This window comes from Populus nigra, chromosome 7, assembly GCF_951802175.1.
Source record: "Populus nigra chromosome 7, ddPopNigr1.1, whole genome shotgun sequence".
Taxonomy (NCBI): domain Eukaryota; kingdom Viridiplantae; phylum Streptophyta; class Magnoliopsida; order Malpighiales; family Salicaceae; genus Populus; species Populus nigra.
This window is the reverse complement of record NC_084858.1, coordinates 17,115,366-17,132,950: the sequence shown is the minus strand read 5'-3', so window position 1 is coordinate 17,132,950 and position 17,585 is coordinate 17,115,366. Positions and strand designations below refer to the sequence as shown.

The following is a 17,585-nucleotide window of genomic DNA, read 5'->3' as shown; positions in this document are numbered from 1 at the left end:
TAAATATTATTTTAAAAACAACCATCATATATATTTTTTTAATTTAAATTTTGAATTAAAGGCTTAGTAGCCTACACAGGACAAAAGGACTGAAAAGTTGATAAAATCATGATGATGAGATTCTACCAGGGGCTGGGGCTGGGCTCGGAAAAAATTAAAAAACGTTAATATTATGCTTTCATAAGAAAATAAAAAATTAAATTTTAAGGTCAAAACTAAATAATATTTAAGTTTTGGTCCCTTAAAAAAAGTTATGTGGCTCCGCCCCTAGATCGTAACATGACAATAATAATTGAGCTGTGACGGTAAGAATATATAATAAAAGTATATGACTTTAATATTTGTTTTACATATACATTACATCATCATTGTCTTAATTAATTGATTAATAAACCCTTTTTTTTTATAACAAAATAATCCCAAAGAATTTCTTCCCCAGTGCACTAGGGCAACACATGCGTGGCAATTGTATGCGGATTTCACTTATAATTATTAACTAATCTCACACCATTGGATATGTATTGACTTGCTCTTCCAATGAAAATACACTCATTTTTAAATACATTTTAAATTATTTTTTTAATTGAGAATATATTATTATTTTTTAAAATATATTTTTTACATTAATGTATCAAAACGATTAAAAAAACATTAAAACAATTAATTTAAAACAAAAAATATTTTAAATGCACGGTTGAATTGCAATGTCAAACGAGGTCTTGGAGCTTGTTTGATGCTGTCGTAGCAGTTGTTTTTTAAAGTACTTTTTACTTGAAAAATATATTAAAATAATATTTTTTTTATTTTTTAAAACTCATTTATGATACTAGAACATCAAAACAATATTAAAACATCAAAATAAATTAATTTAAAACAAAAAAAAATAACAAAATAATTTTTTTCAAAACAACTTCTAAAAAAAAAAAACATACTCGTAAACTGTAATTTCCGAGCAAAGCTAATAAAACCCACAATGATCAAACATGTTTTCTGATATCCCATGTAAGAGAGAATTGGATGCATGATTTTTGTCCGCGCCCCATGAAATCACCGTGATATATATGCGTGTAAACATGGTTTGCGGGAAAATACATTTGGGATTCCTTTACTTGGGCTAGCTGTTGGGCAGGGCGGAAGGGACCACACACACGGCAAGGAACAGTCCTATCAGGGTAGGCTACCTAGCTAGCTCCTTACTGAAAGGAAGACGTGATCAAATCTTACAAGCACGAACAAGCTCCTTGTCGAAGGGAAGACGTGATCAAACCTTGCAAGCACGAACAATAATCATAAACAAAGTGTCATACATATGCATGCCTCCACCTAGTCAGTAGAAGTTTTAAAGAAATCGAGAAACTGAACATTGCTTGCTAGCCTGAGTGAGGTTCGAAGTTGAAGGTGTGTTTAGAAATGCGGTGTAATTTCTGAAAAATCAAGAACTGAACATAGCGTGCGGTTGATTTTTCAATAAGCTCGAAAAGAACATGGCCAAGTGCATGGATGCTGCTGTCTTTATTCACTGTGAATGCGAATGACAACTTTGAACTTTATTCCCGGCCACTTGTCCTCGTGAGTCCAGCAAGCTTCCTGCCTGTTTCACCATGTGGGAAGCTTGAAGACTTTTTGACAACCTCACAGGCACTTGGTCCATATATTCTGCTCGTCCTTCCTACCAAAACAGTCATTGTTATGAATTCATATCCCAGTCTCGTAGAATAATCTGTGGCTTAATCGTTCAATTCTTCAGGAAAATATGAACTGACAGCCCAGCTGGAAACAAAACACAGAGAGTTTATGCAGCTAGACAGCGTTTTGGGGCCTTAGGCATAGGCGAGTTTAGTTGATTAGGACAGAGTTGGGGCCGTAATCTATGAAAAAAGAGACATAAAATAAAGAGGTATTCAGCTGTCACTAGCATTCAAAAAGAGTTGATGCATACTTCACAGGTACTGTACACCTATAAGAAGAAGGGTACTTAATAACTCTAAAGGTATGACTTAACTGGTTAAATTTTAAATTTACTTTCTAGAGGTCACTAGTTTGAGTCTTATAAACTTCAGAACCACTGAAAACTTACATAATCATTAACTTCACGATCCGTATGATTAATTGAGGTACACCCAAACTAGTCCAAACAACCATATTAATAATAAAAAAAAAACAGGTAATTATTACAATCCAAACTCTATATTACTTTTCCCTTTTTTCTATGCAATTCTTATATTTGCATGAACAAATCTATTATGTTCAAGGAATAAATCTTATTTGTTTTTTTATTTTAACGTGGATGTCCGGGTCAGTTTGCGTGTAACTCGACTAATCCTACGGGTCTTAAAGTTAACGACCATGTAAGCTTCCAGTGGCTATTACATAAGCAACCATAAGGCTCGAACCTAAAACAACAGAAAAAATAAATCTTTTGATTCCAAAAATCTTAATTTGATTCTACTAGATCACTTTTATGTTAATAAATGGGCGAAAGATTTAGCAATATCAACGTAGATTGTTCATATCGGGATGGGAAGAACCACATATCTCTTTCACACCTTGTTCAGCCAAAATAACAATACTTTTTATTGAAAATCTCGACAATTTGTCCAAAAACATCACTACTTCAATGTTTTTGCCACGGAATCTTTAGCTGGAATCTTTAGCCCAGAAAACTCAAAGAAAGAAAATCCAACAACAACTTTGGGTGCTGAGAAGCTGCCATGGAGATATGATGGTCAAACAAGTAAAGAATCCGGTATTTGAAATACTTTTCTGAGCACTATAAATATTTTTTCCGCAAATTAAACTTGGAAATGAAATCTAATTATCAATTTGCAAGCTCAAACATATATCAACTCTTTCTATAGAATTCAAATATATATTCTTTTAACTCAACTAATGCACTCTAATGATTTGTAGATCTTGTAATCTGAACTAGTGGTTGGCATTGGATTTTGTAACCGATGGATCGATGTTGAACCATCCATCTTCGTCATCATCTTAACTTAACCACTTGAACCATTCCACGATACTCATTTACATCATATTTCTCGTAAATGCCATTTGTGTTGTCATCATCACATATATTAATCGATCCACAGAGCTCTCTATCCTTAAACAATCTCGACATCTTTCCTAAGATACGACAAAAGCCACGTTATGATTGAAAAAAATATCCATGGACAATGAAAATAATGATATTAATCAAGGGTGGATTATTTTTAGTTTGATTTGATTTTTATTTATAAAAATAATCAAATTAAAATTTTATAAAATATATATAAAAACTAAAATCGATTCCAACTGACTGGTTTTGGTTTGGTTTGATTATTTTAAATTAAAAACCAAAACTCAATCGACTAGTTTGATTCAGTTCGGTTATTTTATAATGAAAATTGAAAATTATATTGTTTTTTGGGGTTTTTTTGAACTTTTTAATAGATTCTTTTCAGTTTGGTTTGTTTCGGTTTGGTTTGATTTAGTTTATTTCTTAACTAAAACAGTTCGGTTCAATTTGGTTTTTTGATTTCAAGCTTATGAAACCAAAATCAAACCTAATCGAATTTTTAAAAAATATATTCTAATAAGTCTTTTTTCATGGTTCGGTTTTTTTTTTTGTTTTTTTCTGGTTGTTTTGGTTTAATCAGTTTATCAGTTTTTTTACTCACCTCTAATATTAATATGTTTTCCAAAGTACTTTTTACTTTGAAATATATTAAAATAATATTTTTTTTTATTTTTTTATTTTATTTTTAATATTAGCAAATCAAAATAATTTAAAAATATAAAAAAATTATTAAAAAATTTAACTTTTTTTAAAAAATATTTTTGAAATAAAAAAACAAATTAATACTATTTTTTATTAGAAAGTAAGGGTTTGTAAAGGAGTATTGAAATGTACAACACAAATACATGAAAATCCTCACACTAATATTGTAAGATATGATGAGTATTATGTCATGGTATTAGAGTAGCGATTACATTTTAAAATATTTATTTTTATTATGATATATATTGAAATAAAGCTTTTTATTTTTTAAAATTTATTATTAATATCAGTATATTAAAATAATTTAAAAACATTAAAAAAAATTAATTTTAAAAAAATATAAATAATAATTTTTTTTTTAAATATTTCTAAAACATAAATTCAACTATGTAATAATTAAGACAGCGACGACAAAAAAGAAAGGACCGAACCTTTTGCCCTGAGTAAGAACAACACAAGTCACCCTCTTAACCCACCGTCCATCATCTGTTAGCCTTCCACGTGGATTCACCTAAGCATGACGTCACCACATCTCATCTCATCAGTATCTAATCCCTGTCCCTCATTGGTCCATTCATGGAGTTCACGTCCCAGGCCGGTGATCCAAATATTAATTATTTAAATTTAATGGGATTGTCGCACGTGTAGATTGGACACGCGGCCACTGACGAGGCGTTTTGACCCTTGAAGAGCGCGTGATATTTGCCATTCTGGATCGGTAACTTTGTGCTGGCGCCACAACATTGTTAGATGGAGATTTTCTTGGAGCCGTTGTGAATCTGCCACGTTATGAGACAAAACATCAAATCAACTATGCAACGGTTAGATGACGGTGAAGAGTCAGGAACAGGCAACACGTGTCTTCAATCATGTGTGTGGGTCCTTTGCATAATTGTTGTTTTGGGGTCATTCTGGCCTGCTTTTTCTTCTTTTTTTACACACCCCTAATCTAATTCAAAGACTTTATTTATTTTTTTATTTTACAATACAACTTATTATTGAATTTTAATGTACAATTCATTGGATCATATCACAGGAGCTTTCTGATCTTTTGTGGTATCAATCATCCTTGTTATTGTCAAAGGAGAATATAATTGTGCTTATAATATATATTTGTATGTAATTAATCTACAATCTTTTTTTCTCTCCATAAAATCTAAATTTTACTCCATTTTAGATGATATAATTTATGCGACAACGTTTCTTAATATATATGATCTTATTTGTCTGAGGGGCGTGTAAGTGTTTACAGGGTTTTTAGCATTTTATCTACAAAAAATATAAATATCTTTCAATAGCAAAATTTAGCCAAAAGATACCGGTAGTAATAAATCTAAATTTAATAGGCATAAAAAAACTTAGAAAATCTAAAACTCATGATCTCAAGTATCATGCCGAACTCAGTTTTAATGGCCCAGTCTAAAATAAAACATATTCTCATAAGCTCAACATTGAAGAAGAACTCAATGTTATGGACTCAATTTAAGAAAAGAGTTCAGTCCTCGGCTTTGAAGAAGAGCTTAATGTCTCTAATAGAAGAGCTTAGCTCTCATGAGTTTAGTTTTGAAAAAGAGCCCACTGTTATGGGCTCATCCTAGAGAAAAAATCCAGCTCTTATAAGCTCCATCTTAAGGAAAAACTCAACCCTTATAGATTCAACTATATTTTGGATTCTATTTTACATACTACTAGGTTTATAAAAGTCCTCTAAATATCTATTATATTTTCATTGATATTAATGTCATGGAAGAGATATAAAATATTAAAAGTTTTTGTTCAAAATAAGTTTATATCATTTATATTTTTATATATAAAATCTTTAAAACACATTTAAATTTTTTTTGTTTTTTCTTAGAAAATATTTTATAAGAATTTTTATTACTTGTCTTTTAAGATTTTTTGCCTGAACATTTTTAGGTTTCTTTTAAATTAAAAATTTATCATCGTTCAAATTTACTCTTGTTAATTGTTATAATTCGTAGAAAAGGCTTAGAAGAACACCTTAATTATTATGCTAATGGTCATTAAACTTTTTATTTTAAAACAAGATTCATAAGCATGAAGAATTATATTTTGTACTTTTTAATACAATACTTTGACTTGGATATAATCATGATCTACAACATTGAAAAAAAATATATATATAAAAGATAATCTATTCCTCCATTTGTTGGAGTAGTCACAATTCATTTTTAAAGCTCTTTGTTTTGAAATAATTCATTAATTGAAATTATTTTTTTTAATAAATTCTAAATATTGTTTCTACAATTTTAATTAAAATCTTTTATCCAATTCCTTATATCAACATCTAAACTAAAAACTAGTGGAACACAATGTTAAATACAATTTAGTGTCTTTAAATTTATATTTTATTTTAGCTATTGTAACTAGAGTATAGTGGAAATAAACAAAAAATGGGTATAAGTAATAATAGTTTTCTCTGAGAAAACTCCTTTGGGACTGGTAAATCACTGAAGGCAGATTCCTTATGAAAAAAGTTACAGATAGATTTTCTTCTCCTCGTTAATAGATCGAAGTCACTTACTAGATAGCAAAAGTTTAATTTATTTCAATCTTTCATGATATTACAGGAGTCACTTTATTGCATTCGTGAGGCATTCATGGCCAATAATGATCTTCAAAACTTCTTAAACTTAACTTTGAGAGGCACATCGCTAAGAGCCAGACGCTTGAATCCTTCCTTGTCAACATAAATGCCAATATCTTTGCACAGAACTTTGCAGTGATCGTTACACACAGTAGGGCAGAAAACTAGCTTGTAGTCATTCCCGTACTTCTCAATCTTAAACCAATTGTCTACAGTTTCAGGACCGGGATTTCCTTCAACCCCAGAAGTTGAGATGAACATTTGGCTCGTCAGTTTATCATATTTTTCAACCTTCCACACTGCTGTTGCGGCACAGCTTGCTGGGCCAGGGAATTTGATGTTGAGATCGGTAGAAAGACGGATGACACCTTTCTTGCGGTTCGCAGGTATGAATTGCAGTGGGAGACCATCTGAATCCTCATAATCTTCTAGCATAACATCCACTGGGCAGCTTTTGTGTCCTGTGATGGCGAATGTGATCCCACCTCCTCTCCCTCGCTCCACTGGGAGGATGTCGTAGTAATTAGTGCCAGTTCTAAGCACCTTACCGGCGATGTCAAGCACCGGCTCAGGGGCAGCACCAGCTGCTACCCGAGGCAATGGCTTTGCAGCTAATGCAAAAAGAAGGAAGGACAACACTAGAAATGCAGACCCCATCATCCTCATTGTTGTTGTGAGTTGTTTTCTGTGTGTGATGTGTTTATGCAAGAACGTATGGGAAGATCCTTGACTTTATAGAGCTAGCAATGCATGATGATTGTAGTTAATTCATAACTTTTCAATGAGCGGAGAGGATCGAGGTCATTACTGGTGGCTGTGTTCCTAAAATCAATAAAAAAATAATAATAAATCATGATCTTCTCTTCTCGAGAGCGTCTTACAATGTGATATGATTTATTAATTTATAAGTCATTGTTTGATGCAATTGGGCTGGTACAAAACCACATCCTAAAAGTCAAATACTGTACACACACACACCATGGCTTGTTTGATAAAAAAAAAAGGGGTCAAATACTATGCTAATGGTTTATTCAATAAATGGTTTTCATTAGTGACTCTTATAAATCCAATCGCATAGTTAATATTTTTCTTGAATTATATAATATATAAAATAGCATTGTTCTTAACAAATAATATTAATAATACAAAATCTCATAAATCAATATTATTAGTTTCATTTTATTGGTTCAAGAAAGATTATAGTTAATGCTTTTGATATTAATTCATGGAACCCATCTCATTAATCAAGATTCCATTTTAATGGTCTTAAAAAAAACTTAAAGGCGAAACTCTAGAATTAATATAAGAGCATAATATAAAAGATTAGACATTAAATATACATTTTCTCTTAATTATTTACTCTTGATATCCCAAATTAAAAATAAAACAAGTATAGTTATTTCGGAGTTGGAGTCATTAAGGCCTAATGACTAGAAGGGCAATTATGTCTTTTTATTAAAATGGCCATATATTTCCCTCCTCCCCTTCACTCTCCACTCTCCACTCTCCAGTGTATTTTAAACTCGCCAATCTTTTCAATTTAGGGTTTTCAAATTCAACTCCAACGGTAACAATTAAGGTTTGCTTTCAAATTCTACCAGCATTCTTAGCTAAACCCATTTCTTAATCTCGCTTATCATTCATCTACTGCTGTCTAATTGAATGGTTTCGCAGGTTTTGCACTGTAAATTAGAGTGTTGAATAGCATGGAGCAGAGCGGATGTGAAGAAAGAGGGAGAAAAGTTTCTGATTTGAAGTGTGAAAAGATTATCCTTTCGGTTGATGAATCAACTCAAAAACCAGAAACTATTGAAACCCGGAAAAGTTTGGAAGCTAGCATGTTTGCATCTCAAACACCTGCCAAGACGAATGAGCCTTTGCATGCTAAATTCAGAGAAGGAGAACTTGAAATTTTAGAAAGGTGGGTTTTTTTAGGTGATGCATTTCTTTCAACTTGTAAGAGATCCTCTCTTTTTTCTTTTTTCAGTTTTGGGTTGTTGATACTAGGTATGGATTTTTTTTTTGTGTTTGTTTAGGCACAAGACAATTGTAGAACTCTTTGATAGTATGAATTGTTCATTGAGGTTGCTGGTTATGAGAAAAAAGTCACCTACTTTTCAAAATATATCTGCCCAAGTTGAAGTCTTGACTCAAAGGTATCAGCCACTTTGCCTAATTTTGTTTCAATTCTTGTTTTGATTTTTGTATGCAAATCTTTGACTCTTGGGGTTTATTGAATGTTATTTAAGTTCCACTGTTTCTTTCGTTCAGGAAGTTCTCTTACGGACATCTTGCACGGATAAAATATTTACTTCCTGAAGCTATACAGATGGATAAGATTCTTGTGCATGACAAGAAATCCCTGTGCATGAAGCCAGATATGAAAATCGGAGTGCTGTTTGATGTTGTAGAAGGCCACGATGAGGAATCTGATTTTATTGCTCTGCGCCAAGTTTTCGCTTCTAGGCTTGTTGATTACTTTATAAAGCATCCTGAGGTATGTGTCTGTCCCTATATCAGTTTTCTTATTGCTGCCTGAGTTTTTGATTGGATTGATTACCGTGGAATTGTTAATTAGTTGACTCGAATAAGAATTCAACATTGCGATTTATCTGACTGATTGCACTGTTTGTGAGCTTTTAGCCACTGCTTTGATTCAACCTAGATAGATTATTGGAGTGCAAAGTATGGTACAGACTTGTTGCGTGATAAATTATGGTTACTGTATATAGAGCCAAAGATGAGAAAATACACTGGGGTACGTCTAGAAATATTCTGGTCTTCAGCATGTATGAGAGATTTAAACATTTTTAGAGGACATGCTTGTATACAGCTTCCTTCTGTGTAAAACTTTCCTGCAGGATGAGCATATAAAGGACTCTGGTGTTTGTAAAGTCAGGTTCCATTGATGACCTTAACATTCTGTTTCTTTTAGGTTTAGCTCTTTGGGTCTATATGCCAATATAAAACTTCATGACATTTCCTTTACCTTGGGTTACAAAGAGTGAAAAGAATTGAGGCAGTTCTTTGTTTTTCTGCTTGTAAGGCCTGTGATATCCCACAGGCTATATTACCAGGTCCATTTAACCAAAGTAAGGAGGCTGCTTTTGAGGACAAGGCTGGTGACCATTCAATGGCTGTCTTTTGTGAGCCCTTTAATGAAATAAGTGAGATCATTGCTCCAGAACCAATGATCACAGATCAATCAAGAGAATATCTGCCAGCTGCCATTGAAAGTCAGATGTTGTCCACTCCATCCCATCTACGCCCATCTTTCAATAGGCACTTCTCTCAGAAGACTTTTTCTGAAGAGGAGAAGGTGCAACTGTTAGCATCTCCCGTTCCTTCATCAGTTTCACCATCTGGCGATCTGCATAATGAGCATCTCAATGAAGCAAGAACTGGAGAATTTCCTGAGTTTTGTTCTAAATTTAATTTTAAGACCAACCTGGACATCAAAAGCGAACGAGCAAGACAATCGTGCATACCATATTCCAAATTTACTTCTTTCAATCCTCTGCCTAGCCAACCAATCAATCCTGAAGTCTCTGCTGATGTGTATACTTCTACCAGCCCCAAGTGTAAACCTGACTCATCTGTTGATAAATTACTGTTAGAAACACCTGCACAGTCAACTCCAAGGAGAGCAATGGATAGCTCTGATGACAAGCACAAGGACACTACTGGCCAAAAGCAGACATTATCTTGTAAGCCTGCAAAAAGGGTGCTAGATTTCTCATACATGGAAGCCGATAAAGGTGCATCAGAATACTATGAATTCTTACATGATAGTAGCACTCAACCTCTTGCTGGCTCTTCTTCACTACTTAAAAAGGTGTGCCATTTCCTGTTCAACCTAGTCATATTTGAAGCATCATTTTGGAAGTCAATAATTTTAATGGGTATGAACCTCTAAATGAAAATCTTTTTTACTGATTTCCTATGGTGCCATCATTAGCAAGACATTCCTTCTCTTGTTATTTTTTAATGAATAAATTATATGCATCTGAAAATAGTTCATCCAGCAGCTATTCAAAACCCTCGATAAGATGATAGTTTGTTCAGTCATTCTTATGAGGTAGAAAAATAAAGGATGACATTCACATTTTGCGTTTTGGTCTTTTATTTGGTATACTTGGGAATATTGTTTAGGATTAACTTTTGCATGGCAGCATGTATGTCAGACCTGCAGACATACATGCTGAATTGTGCTTTTTTCATTCGTTACTTGCTGGCATGCTTTGATTGCATTTTGTCCTTGGAGCAATTCTATTGACTCAAAACTCTTTATACTTATTCACTTTGCAGGTGGAGGGAAGCCTTGGTCACTCATCTGTAGATCAGAAAACCTGTCAGTCTGATACAGTGCACCAGCAGATGTCTATTCAGTTGCCTGACCTAGTTTCTCTGGTTCACCACATATTCCAGTCAGTTAACTTCTCCCCAATTACAAAGGAGGAACTTGTGCACAAGATAATTCTAGATAGTTTAGATATTGTTGACAGAAGTAGGTCACGATGGGTCTCCCTTTATAGCAGCACCCTTCGTATTTTTCTCATTGAATCATTGGTTAGTGAACTCACTCAGTCTACTTTTACAGTGGCGGTTGAAGAACAGATTGGGATTCTTGAAAAGCGAGTTCCAGATTGGATTTGCAGGTTACCAGCACCTAGTGGTGATGTCTTGTACAAGTGGGTGTATCACACATCTCTTTGATCTCTTATGCAACTATCTATCCATGAGGAGAACTGTAAAGAAAATATTGTGGGGGGCACCTAGACATTAGAAGATGGATATGCATGTTTCTCTGTATACGTGAATATTTTGCAAATGTGTATAACAGGTCACAACTAAACATGTTAATCTGTTTATTTTGAGGTAATAAAGTAACACCTTAATTTCTTTCTAACAATATTGTTAGTTTCATTGGGGGGGCATCACATGTAGGTGAGAAAACATGCTAAAAATGTAAAAAAATATTGCTAAAAATTTCTTTCTAAAAAAAAAATATTTCTAAAACAGCAAGAGCTTTTGTGTGAAGGAGAAAGCTTCTGAAACTTCTTTTCTTCAGCAACATCAAATCCTATCAAGCTGTTTTATTTTGCTGTAGACATAGGCCCTTCGATGAAAGTAAACTTTGATGATGTGGATCAATATTTGTTATGTACATTGCTTATGAGATTGTTTTTTCTATTTTTGTTAAAGTAAAGTTTATTTTGTATTTATGAGTTGGCCCTATTGTCATTCCCTCATGCCTTTCTGGCCTCGTGCAGGATCAAGAAAATGTCAGACTTGGAAACAGTTCAGGCGATGGTACTCATAGCATAGGTCAATATCTAAAGGTATCTTGATTTAGTACAAGTTGTTCTGGCACTAGAAGGGAAATGTAATTTGATGCATGGACTCGGACCCAGAGTTCTCGCTAATCCCATCCTCCCCCAATAATTTGCTTTCTTGCTTAATTATATAGACACAGTAGATTTTTAGTCGCATAGGGAGGCGTCAACCAGATGGTGCAGAGCGAAACTTGTATTTGACTCGACTGATCGTTGAATGTTATGTTAGTAGGGTGATCTCTGCTTCCATTTTTATCCACAGGCTATTCATTTCTACCTCCTTTTTTTTTTTATGTATAATTACGTTGAATTCAACTGCAACCTTGTTTAATTCGATGCACACTATGAATCTTGGAGACCAAACTGCTCTTCTTATTTAATTTTCATTCCTTCTGATGCCTTGGTTTTTCATTTGGAAACTCTTTGTGCTGGTTCTTCAGACGCAAGATTTGTATTTTCTTGGTTCTAATAGAAAAGCTCAGAGATTTGAGAATATTGTCTGCAAACAATTACTTGATGTGAATGGAAAAACATAAATTTATTTGATCATGAGTAAAAGATGGTAAATTTGTTCAGGGAAATGATGTTTTTACCATCCCTTCAAGTTTTTTTAGTTTTAATTTGGAAGCTCCACAATTATAAATTAATAATTAAGGAAATTCTGGATGACTTTTTGATGTTTTTTGCATTTTGTTGTTGAGAATATTTTTTAGTTGACTAGTTATCTAACTTGTGCTCCGTTGCGGGTCAGCTATTTTTATTTTTTATTAAAAAATATACATGTAGGTTTTTTCAATGTATTTTTATAGTTTAAGAAATTTAAGTTCAAATAAAAAGATTTATGTATATATATGTAATCAAATAAATTAAAAACTATATATGCGAATAAATAAATAAAAAGTTATTAATGATATCTAAAAATAATACTTGAAAAATTAAGAGATAGGTGTAGATCAAGATATTTAATCTCGAAAGATAGGACATTTATTCAGTTGTGTTTTCTAAATTTGTTTATTAAAATAATTTTTTTATTCAAGCAAATAATAATAGAAATAAAAACACAAATTAAATTGATTGAATAAAATAAAAAGGGAAAAAGATACCATGCAAGGTTGCACATATTACAAATATTATCTGATTTTTTTTTATCAAAAATAAAGTTCATCCATACAAAAGATAAAAAAAATTATAGATAAATAAAAAAACTTTCAAATTTAATTACATAACAAAAAAATTCATAATTTAAAATAAGCTTTCCAAACATAATGAAAGAGAGAAGGGGTACAAATATAAATATAAATTAAGAAATTTAGAGAAAAAATCATAAAAAATATTATTAATTTTAAAAAAATAATTAAAAAATAATAATTTAGAAAAAAAGAGAGCAAAGGCCAGGCCAAACCATCTAGCCCATTTTGATAAGGGCAACGTGTAGGCCTGCGCGACTGGACCCTTATTTTTCTTGGTTACAATTAGGATGGATAACATATCGTAAAAAATCATACAATGTATTGCCTAATGAGGCAGACGACACGTCGTCTGATCTTGCCTACATTTTGGCTGTGGTAATGGCTGAAAAATCAAGGCTTAAGTTTTTTCACTCAAAAACTTATTTTGAGGCAGACGAAGCGTTGTCTGATCTTTCTTAGATTCTAACTACTAGGGTGCCTGGAAAATCAGGGTTTAAATTGTTTTGATCCCAAAACCCAATTTTCAATCTATTTTGACCCAAAACATCTATAAAACACCTTAGAAATCGTGATAAACCTATTTATGGCCTAAAAAAAATCTCAAAAATCAAAATCAATCAGAAAATAAAAAATTAACCTGAGCTTAGATATGTTTTTTCATGAACATTAAACGTAAGAAAAACACTTAATGTGAACTCTCATTACCAAATGAAACCATTTGACACAAATATTGATTGTTTTGATAGCATAAATCGGTGTCAACGACATTTTTCTTTCTTTATCGTTGAAATTCGGTGACCTCTCTCTCAATGAGGAACTTAAAAATAATAAAAACAAACTTTTGTATCAAATTTGAATTTGAAAAATATTGAGGTACCGAAATTGTATAATCTGTGTTTTTTTTTTAAGTTTAAGGATCAAAGTGTATCTTTTATAAAACTTATGGCATGCCACCCATTTTTGATACATTTTTCATTTCGGTCCCTTATCTTTCTATCCCATCCTTTCATAAAAAATCAAAATCATTTGGTCTTCAATTAGGACTAACTCGCTTAAAAAAAAATTTTAAGGATCAAATTGAAAAAACAAAAAAACTTACACAATCCATTTACAATAATATGTGAGAGGATGAACAATGAACTTCTACACAATAAAAAACTTTCGCCTTTTTGTTCTGTACTTAGTAGGCAGAGTTTTTTCGTTCAAATGTCGATGTCACTATAACTATCTCTTTTGTTTTTTACATTAGTGCTACTAGACGATTTATTTTAGAATTTTAGTAATTAGTATACTTTTTATGTTAGAATCCAGCGACTCACTCTCTTTTTTTTTAAAAAAAAAGACTGAAAAATAAAAAAAATACAATTCAGGATCAAATTTGATTTTTTGAAAATTAGAGACTTTTTTTCCGAATTCAAGACTTATTTTTTGAAAATAAGAAAAATAAAAAAGATGAGGGGATAGAAAAGAACTTTTAAAACAAATTTTAAATCTGTCATCTATTCAACCTGTTTTTTTTACTTTAATCTCCTATCTTTCAATTCAACCCTTTCTTAATAAAATAAAATAAAATACAATTGGATGCTAATTTATACTCGTGAGTGTTATCATGTAAAATAAAAATTTAATAACTAAATTAAAAAAATACTATTTCAATATGCAATGTTACAAGCAGATGAACACTAGAAGTAAAAAGACATTTTTTAGTACTATCCTTTAATAATAATATCATTAAGTACTATATCAAATGGATTTGTTAATTAGCATAAAAACAAGTGTACATCATAAACCTTTCTTAAAACCCATTTTGGTTCCTTGATATTGGTAATATACACATGATATCATAAAGAAAGCATGACAAGTGTAACTCCATGTTAGGATGTTCTGTCTATGAAGATCTCCTTGTTTTGTAACTCCATTCTTGAAAGATTTTGCTCACTACACGTGAAGGAGGTCTGATTGATTCCCTTTCGGTTTTATGTCAAGCCATGCGGTGCACGTATTCTGCTTCTTGTAATTGTGCTCCGATTTGTCAAAGGACGTCTAGAGCTATATTTTCTAGCTTTATATATCAATGGAGATGCGTTACTGTTCTACAAAAACTGAATCCATTTTTAATTTCTCCAAGACCACCTTAAGTTTAAATCATATCACAACGTTATATAAAAATATATATATATATATATATAAGAAAGGGTCTCATTATTTTATTATTATTGTTGTTGTTATTTGGATACATCATCCATGGATCCATTGAAACATTAGCTGGGTATATCACTATACCAGCGGAGCCAAGATCTAGCTGGCTCTGCTTGGAGTAAGAGACAACGAACCCATTGAGACCCCTAGAAAGAAAGAAAAAGCCAAGAAACATGACTAGAGACAATAGCAGCTAGCCTATTCCATCATTATTTAGCGCCAACACCCTTTCAGGCTTTCAGCATTCATATGGATGAACTTAAAGGCCCAACCTTCTTAAACAAAACCAAGAAAGGTGACAGTTTATCACTAAGAGACAGAATTCTACGTCCATTATTCTCACGATAAATCCCAATATCCCTGCATAGAACTCCGCAGTGACAAATGTTTTCAGGACAGGAAACTAGCTTGTACCCTATGCCAGCCTTCTCAATCTTGAACCAGTTGGTTAATGTATCAATACCAGGATTTCCTTCTTCCCCACCCGTTGTCACAAACCATTGTACCTCCGAGTTGGAAGATTTCTGAATCTTCCAGACTGATGAGTGGTCACAGGCTTTCTTAATAGAAAACTTGATGTTAAGATCAGTAGAAACTCGGATGATATCATCTTCGGAGCTGGCAGGTGAGAAGGTAACTGGAAGGCCTTGTAACAGGTCCGAAGAGTATTGAATAACATCATCCGGGCAAGTTTTATTGGTAGCAGAAACATCCCCGCCTAGAGCTCCCCAGAAAATAGAAGTGATGATGTATTCCGTGCCTGCTTTAAGTTCTTCGCCCTGAATGTCAAGCACCGGCTCAGTATAAGCTTCTATTGACGGCACTGAGAGAACAAAGGCGAAGAGAAGAAAGGAGAACCACACCAACAATGTAGACTTCATTGTTATTTGATGTTATTGAGATTTTTCGTTCTTGGATATGAAAAACAATCCCAAGAAGCTTGCATTTATAGAGCTAGAACCTGGAAGCTCAACAATTATTCAAATGTCGTTGTCTATCTTTTGTTTTTTTTTTTACATTATGAAATAAGTTTATCAATTTAAACATCAACCACAAATTATTTCGCAAACATGTTTCGCATTCTTTCATAGTACGTAGACATCATATCAATTATTCACATATGGCCAAACTATACGTGCTCATGATAACGACTTATCCTGTAAATAATTGTCAAAATTATAATGGAAAAAAAAGCTAAGTAAAAATTAAATTAATTAGCATTGTTTAAAACCGATTTTTATTCCTTGATATTTGTAATATATGCCACACGTGTACGGCGTCGCGATGATATTTCACTTCATTAATGTAACTATCTAATATGGGGAGACAATAAATTCTTGTCTTTTATCGGCGGAAAAATGGAATGAGAGTCGCCACCTAATATTTTGGTCACTAGAAACCCCAACTGGTCTCAGAGATCGGATACGGGGATTGGTTGTGTAAAGGGAATGTATTAGCACCCCAAATACGCCATAATTACTTAAGGTAAGTTGCATTGTTTGATTGTCTGATAAAAAGTTAAGGTGTTATTGTATTTCTAATTGTTGGTCCATCTATGGTTTAAGAAAAGTCTTTCTCAGTAAGGATGTCCTTATCTTATCGGGTAAAAAGAGATCGGGTACGGGGACTGGTTGCGTAAATAAAAGGTATTAATACCCCAAATACGCCTTACCTAAGGTAATCTGCATTGTTTGATTGTCCTTTAATTTGTGATTTATCTCTAATTACACCCCTGATTGGCCTCAAACTTTCAATTTTGTTTAATTTCACCCCTGACGAACTTCAATTCGAACTCCAGATTTCCGCGCTTTTGTAGTTTGATCCTTGATTTTGGATTTATTCAATTAAATCCTTAATTGACCATCAAACTTCAATATTTTTGCAATTAAGCACCTGATTTGACCAAATCAACTCTCAAAAATTATAATTTAACCTCAAAACTTTAATTTCTTCCAATTAAAGCCCAAATTTACTTAAAAATCAATTTTTCTTGCAATCAAACCTTCTATAAATTCAATTAAACCTCCAATAAAATTTAATTGAGTCTATAAATATTTGTTTTTGGACATTTCTTCCTCAATTTGAATTTTTCTTGTCAACAAGGATCTTCATCTATAAAAAATATACTGCCAATTTTAATATTTGAGTTTTTGAGCCTCCTCAACCAATTTCTAGCCATTTTTTAGCGCTTCAACATCCTGTTCTCACTGTTATTATTTTATGAATTTTTTGTTTTTAGTCCGAATATTATGTTTTTGATTTTTAGAAGAGAAAAAATGAATTTTGGAGAATAACCTAAAAATAGGTTATGACAATATAAAAATGACATGTTAAGGTGGCACTTTCCCTACCTTAGTTTTAAACTACATAATATTAGAGTTAATCTCGATTGACAAAATTAGTCAAAAGATTATTTAATAGATCTAGTAAAAACCTGGTTTGATTTAAGAAAATATTAAGATAATGGTTTTTAATATTATTTTTTAAATATT

The 17,585-nt window shown here is 32.4% G+C and overlaps 3 protein-coding genes across 7 annotated transcripts; 1 reads left to right on the top strand and 2 right to left on the bottom strand.

The window, feature by feature from the left end:
* Positions 1–6,305: 6,305 nt before the first annotated feature.
* Positions 6,306–7,212, bottom strand: LOC133698149 (kunitz trypsin inhibitor 5-like). Its single transcript, XM_062120983.1, has one exon. It carries the CDS (start codon positions 7,032–7,034, stop codon positions 6,399–6,401), a length of 636 nt encoding a protein of 211 aa, XP_061976967.1. The 5' UTR covers positions 7,035–7,212; the 3' UTR covers positions 6,306–6,398.
* A 648-nt stretch (positions 7,213–7,860) lies between these two features.
* Positions 7,861–11,963, top strand: LOC133699898 (CDT1-like protein b). Of its 5 annotated transcripts, none has more exons than XR_009843336.1 (8): positions 7,861–7,947; positions 8,043–8,289; positions 8,405–8,524; positions 8,640–8,865; positions 9,415–10,203; positions 10,677–10,875; positions 10,969–11,246; positions 11,642–11,963. XR_009843336.1 is itself a non-coding variant. In XM_062123411.1 (8 exons), exons 2-8 carry the CDS (start codon positions 8,075–8,077, stop codon positions 11,694–11,696), a joined length of 1,695 nt encoding a protein of 564 aa, XP_061979395.1. In that variant the 5' UTR covers positions 7,861–7,947; positions 8,043–8,074; the 3' UTR covers positions 11,697–11,963. The 5 variants fall into 5 exon arrangements, 3 of the variants coding, with proteins under 3 accessions (XP_061979395.1, XP_061979393.1, XP_061979394.1); XM_062123411.1 differs by having other exon boundaries at positions 10,969–11,059; XR_009843335.1 differs by having other exon boundaries at positions 10,677–11,246.
* Positions 11,964–15,079: 3,116 nt separating this feature from the next.
* On the bottom strand, positions 15,080–16,021 carry LOC133698987 (21 kDa seed protein-like). Its single transcript, XM_062122105.1, has one exon. It carries the CDS (start codon positions 15,972–15,974, stop codon positions 15,339–15,341), a length of 636 nt encoding a protein of 211 aa, XP_061978089.1. The 5' UTR covers positions 15,975–16,021; the 3' UTR covers positions 15,080–15,338.
* Between the last annotated feature and the right edge of the window lie 1,564 nt (positions 16,022–17,585).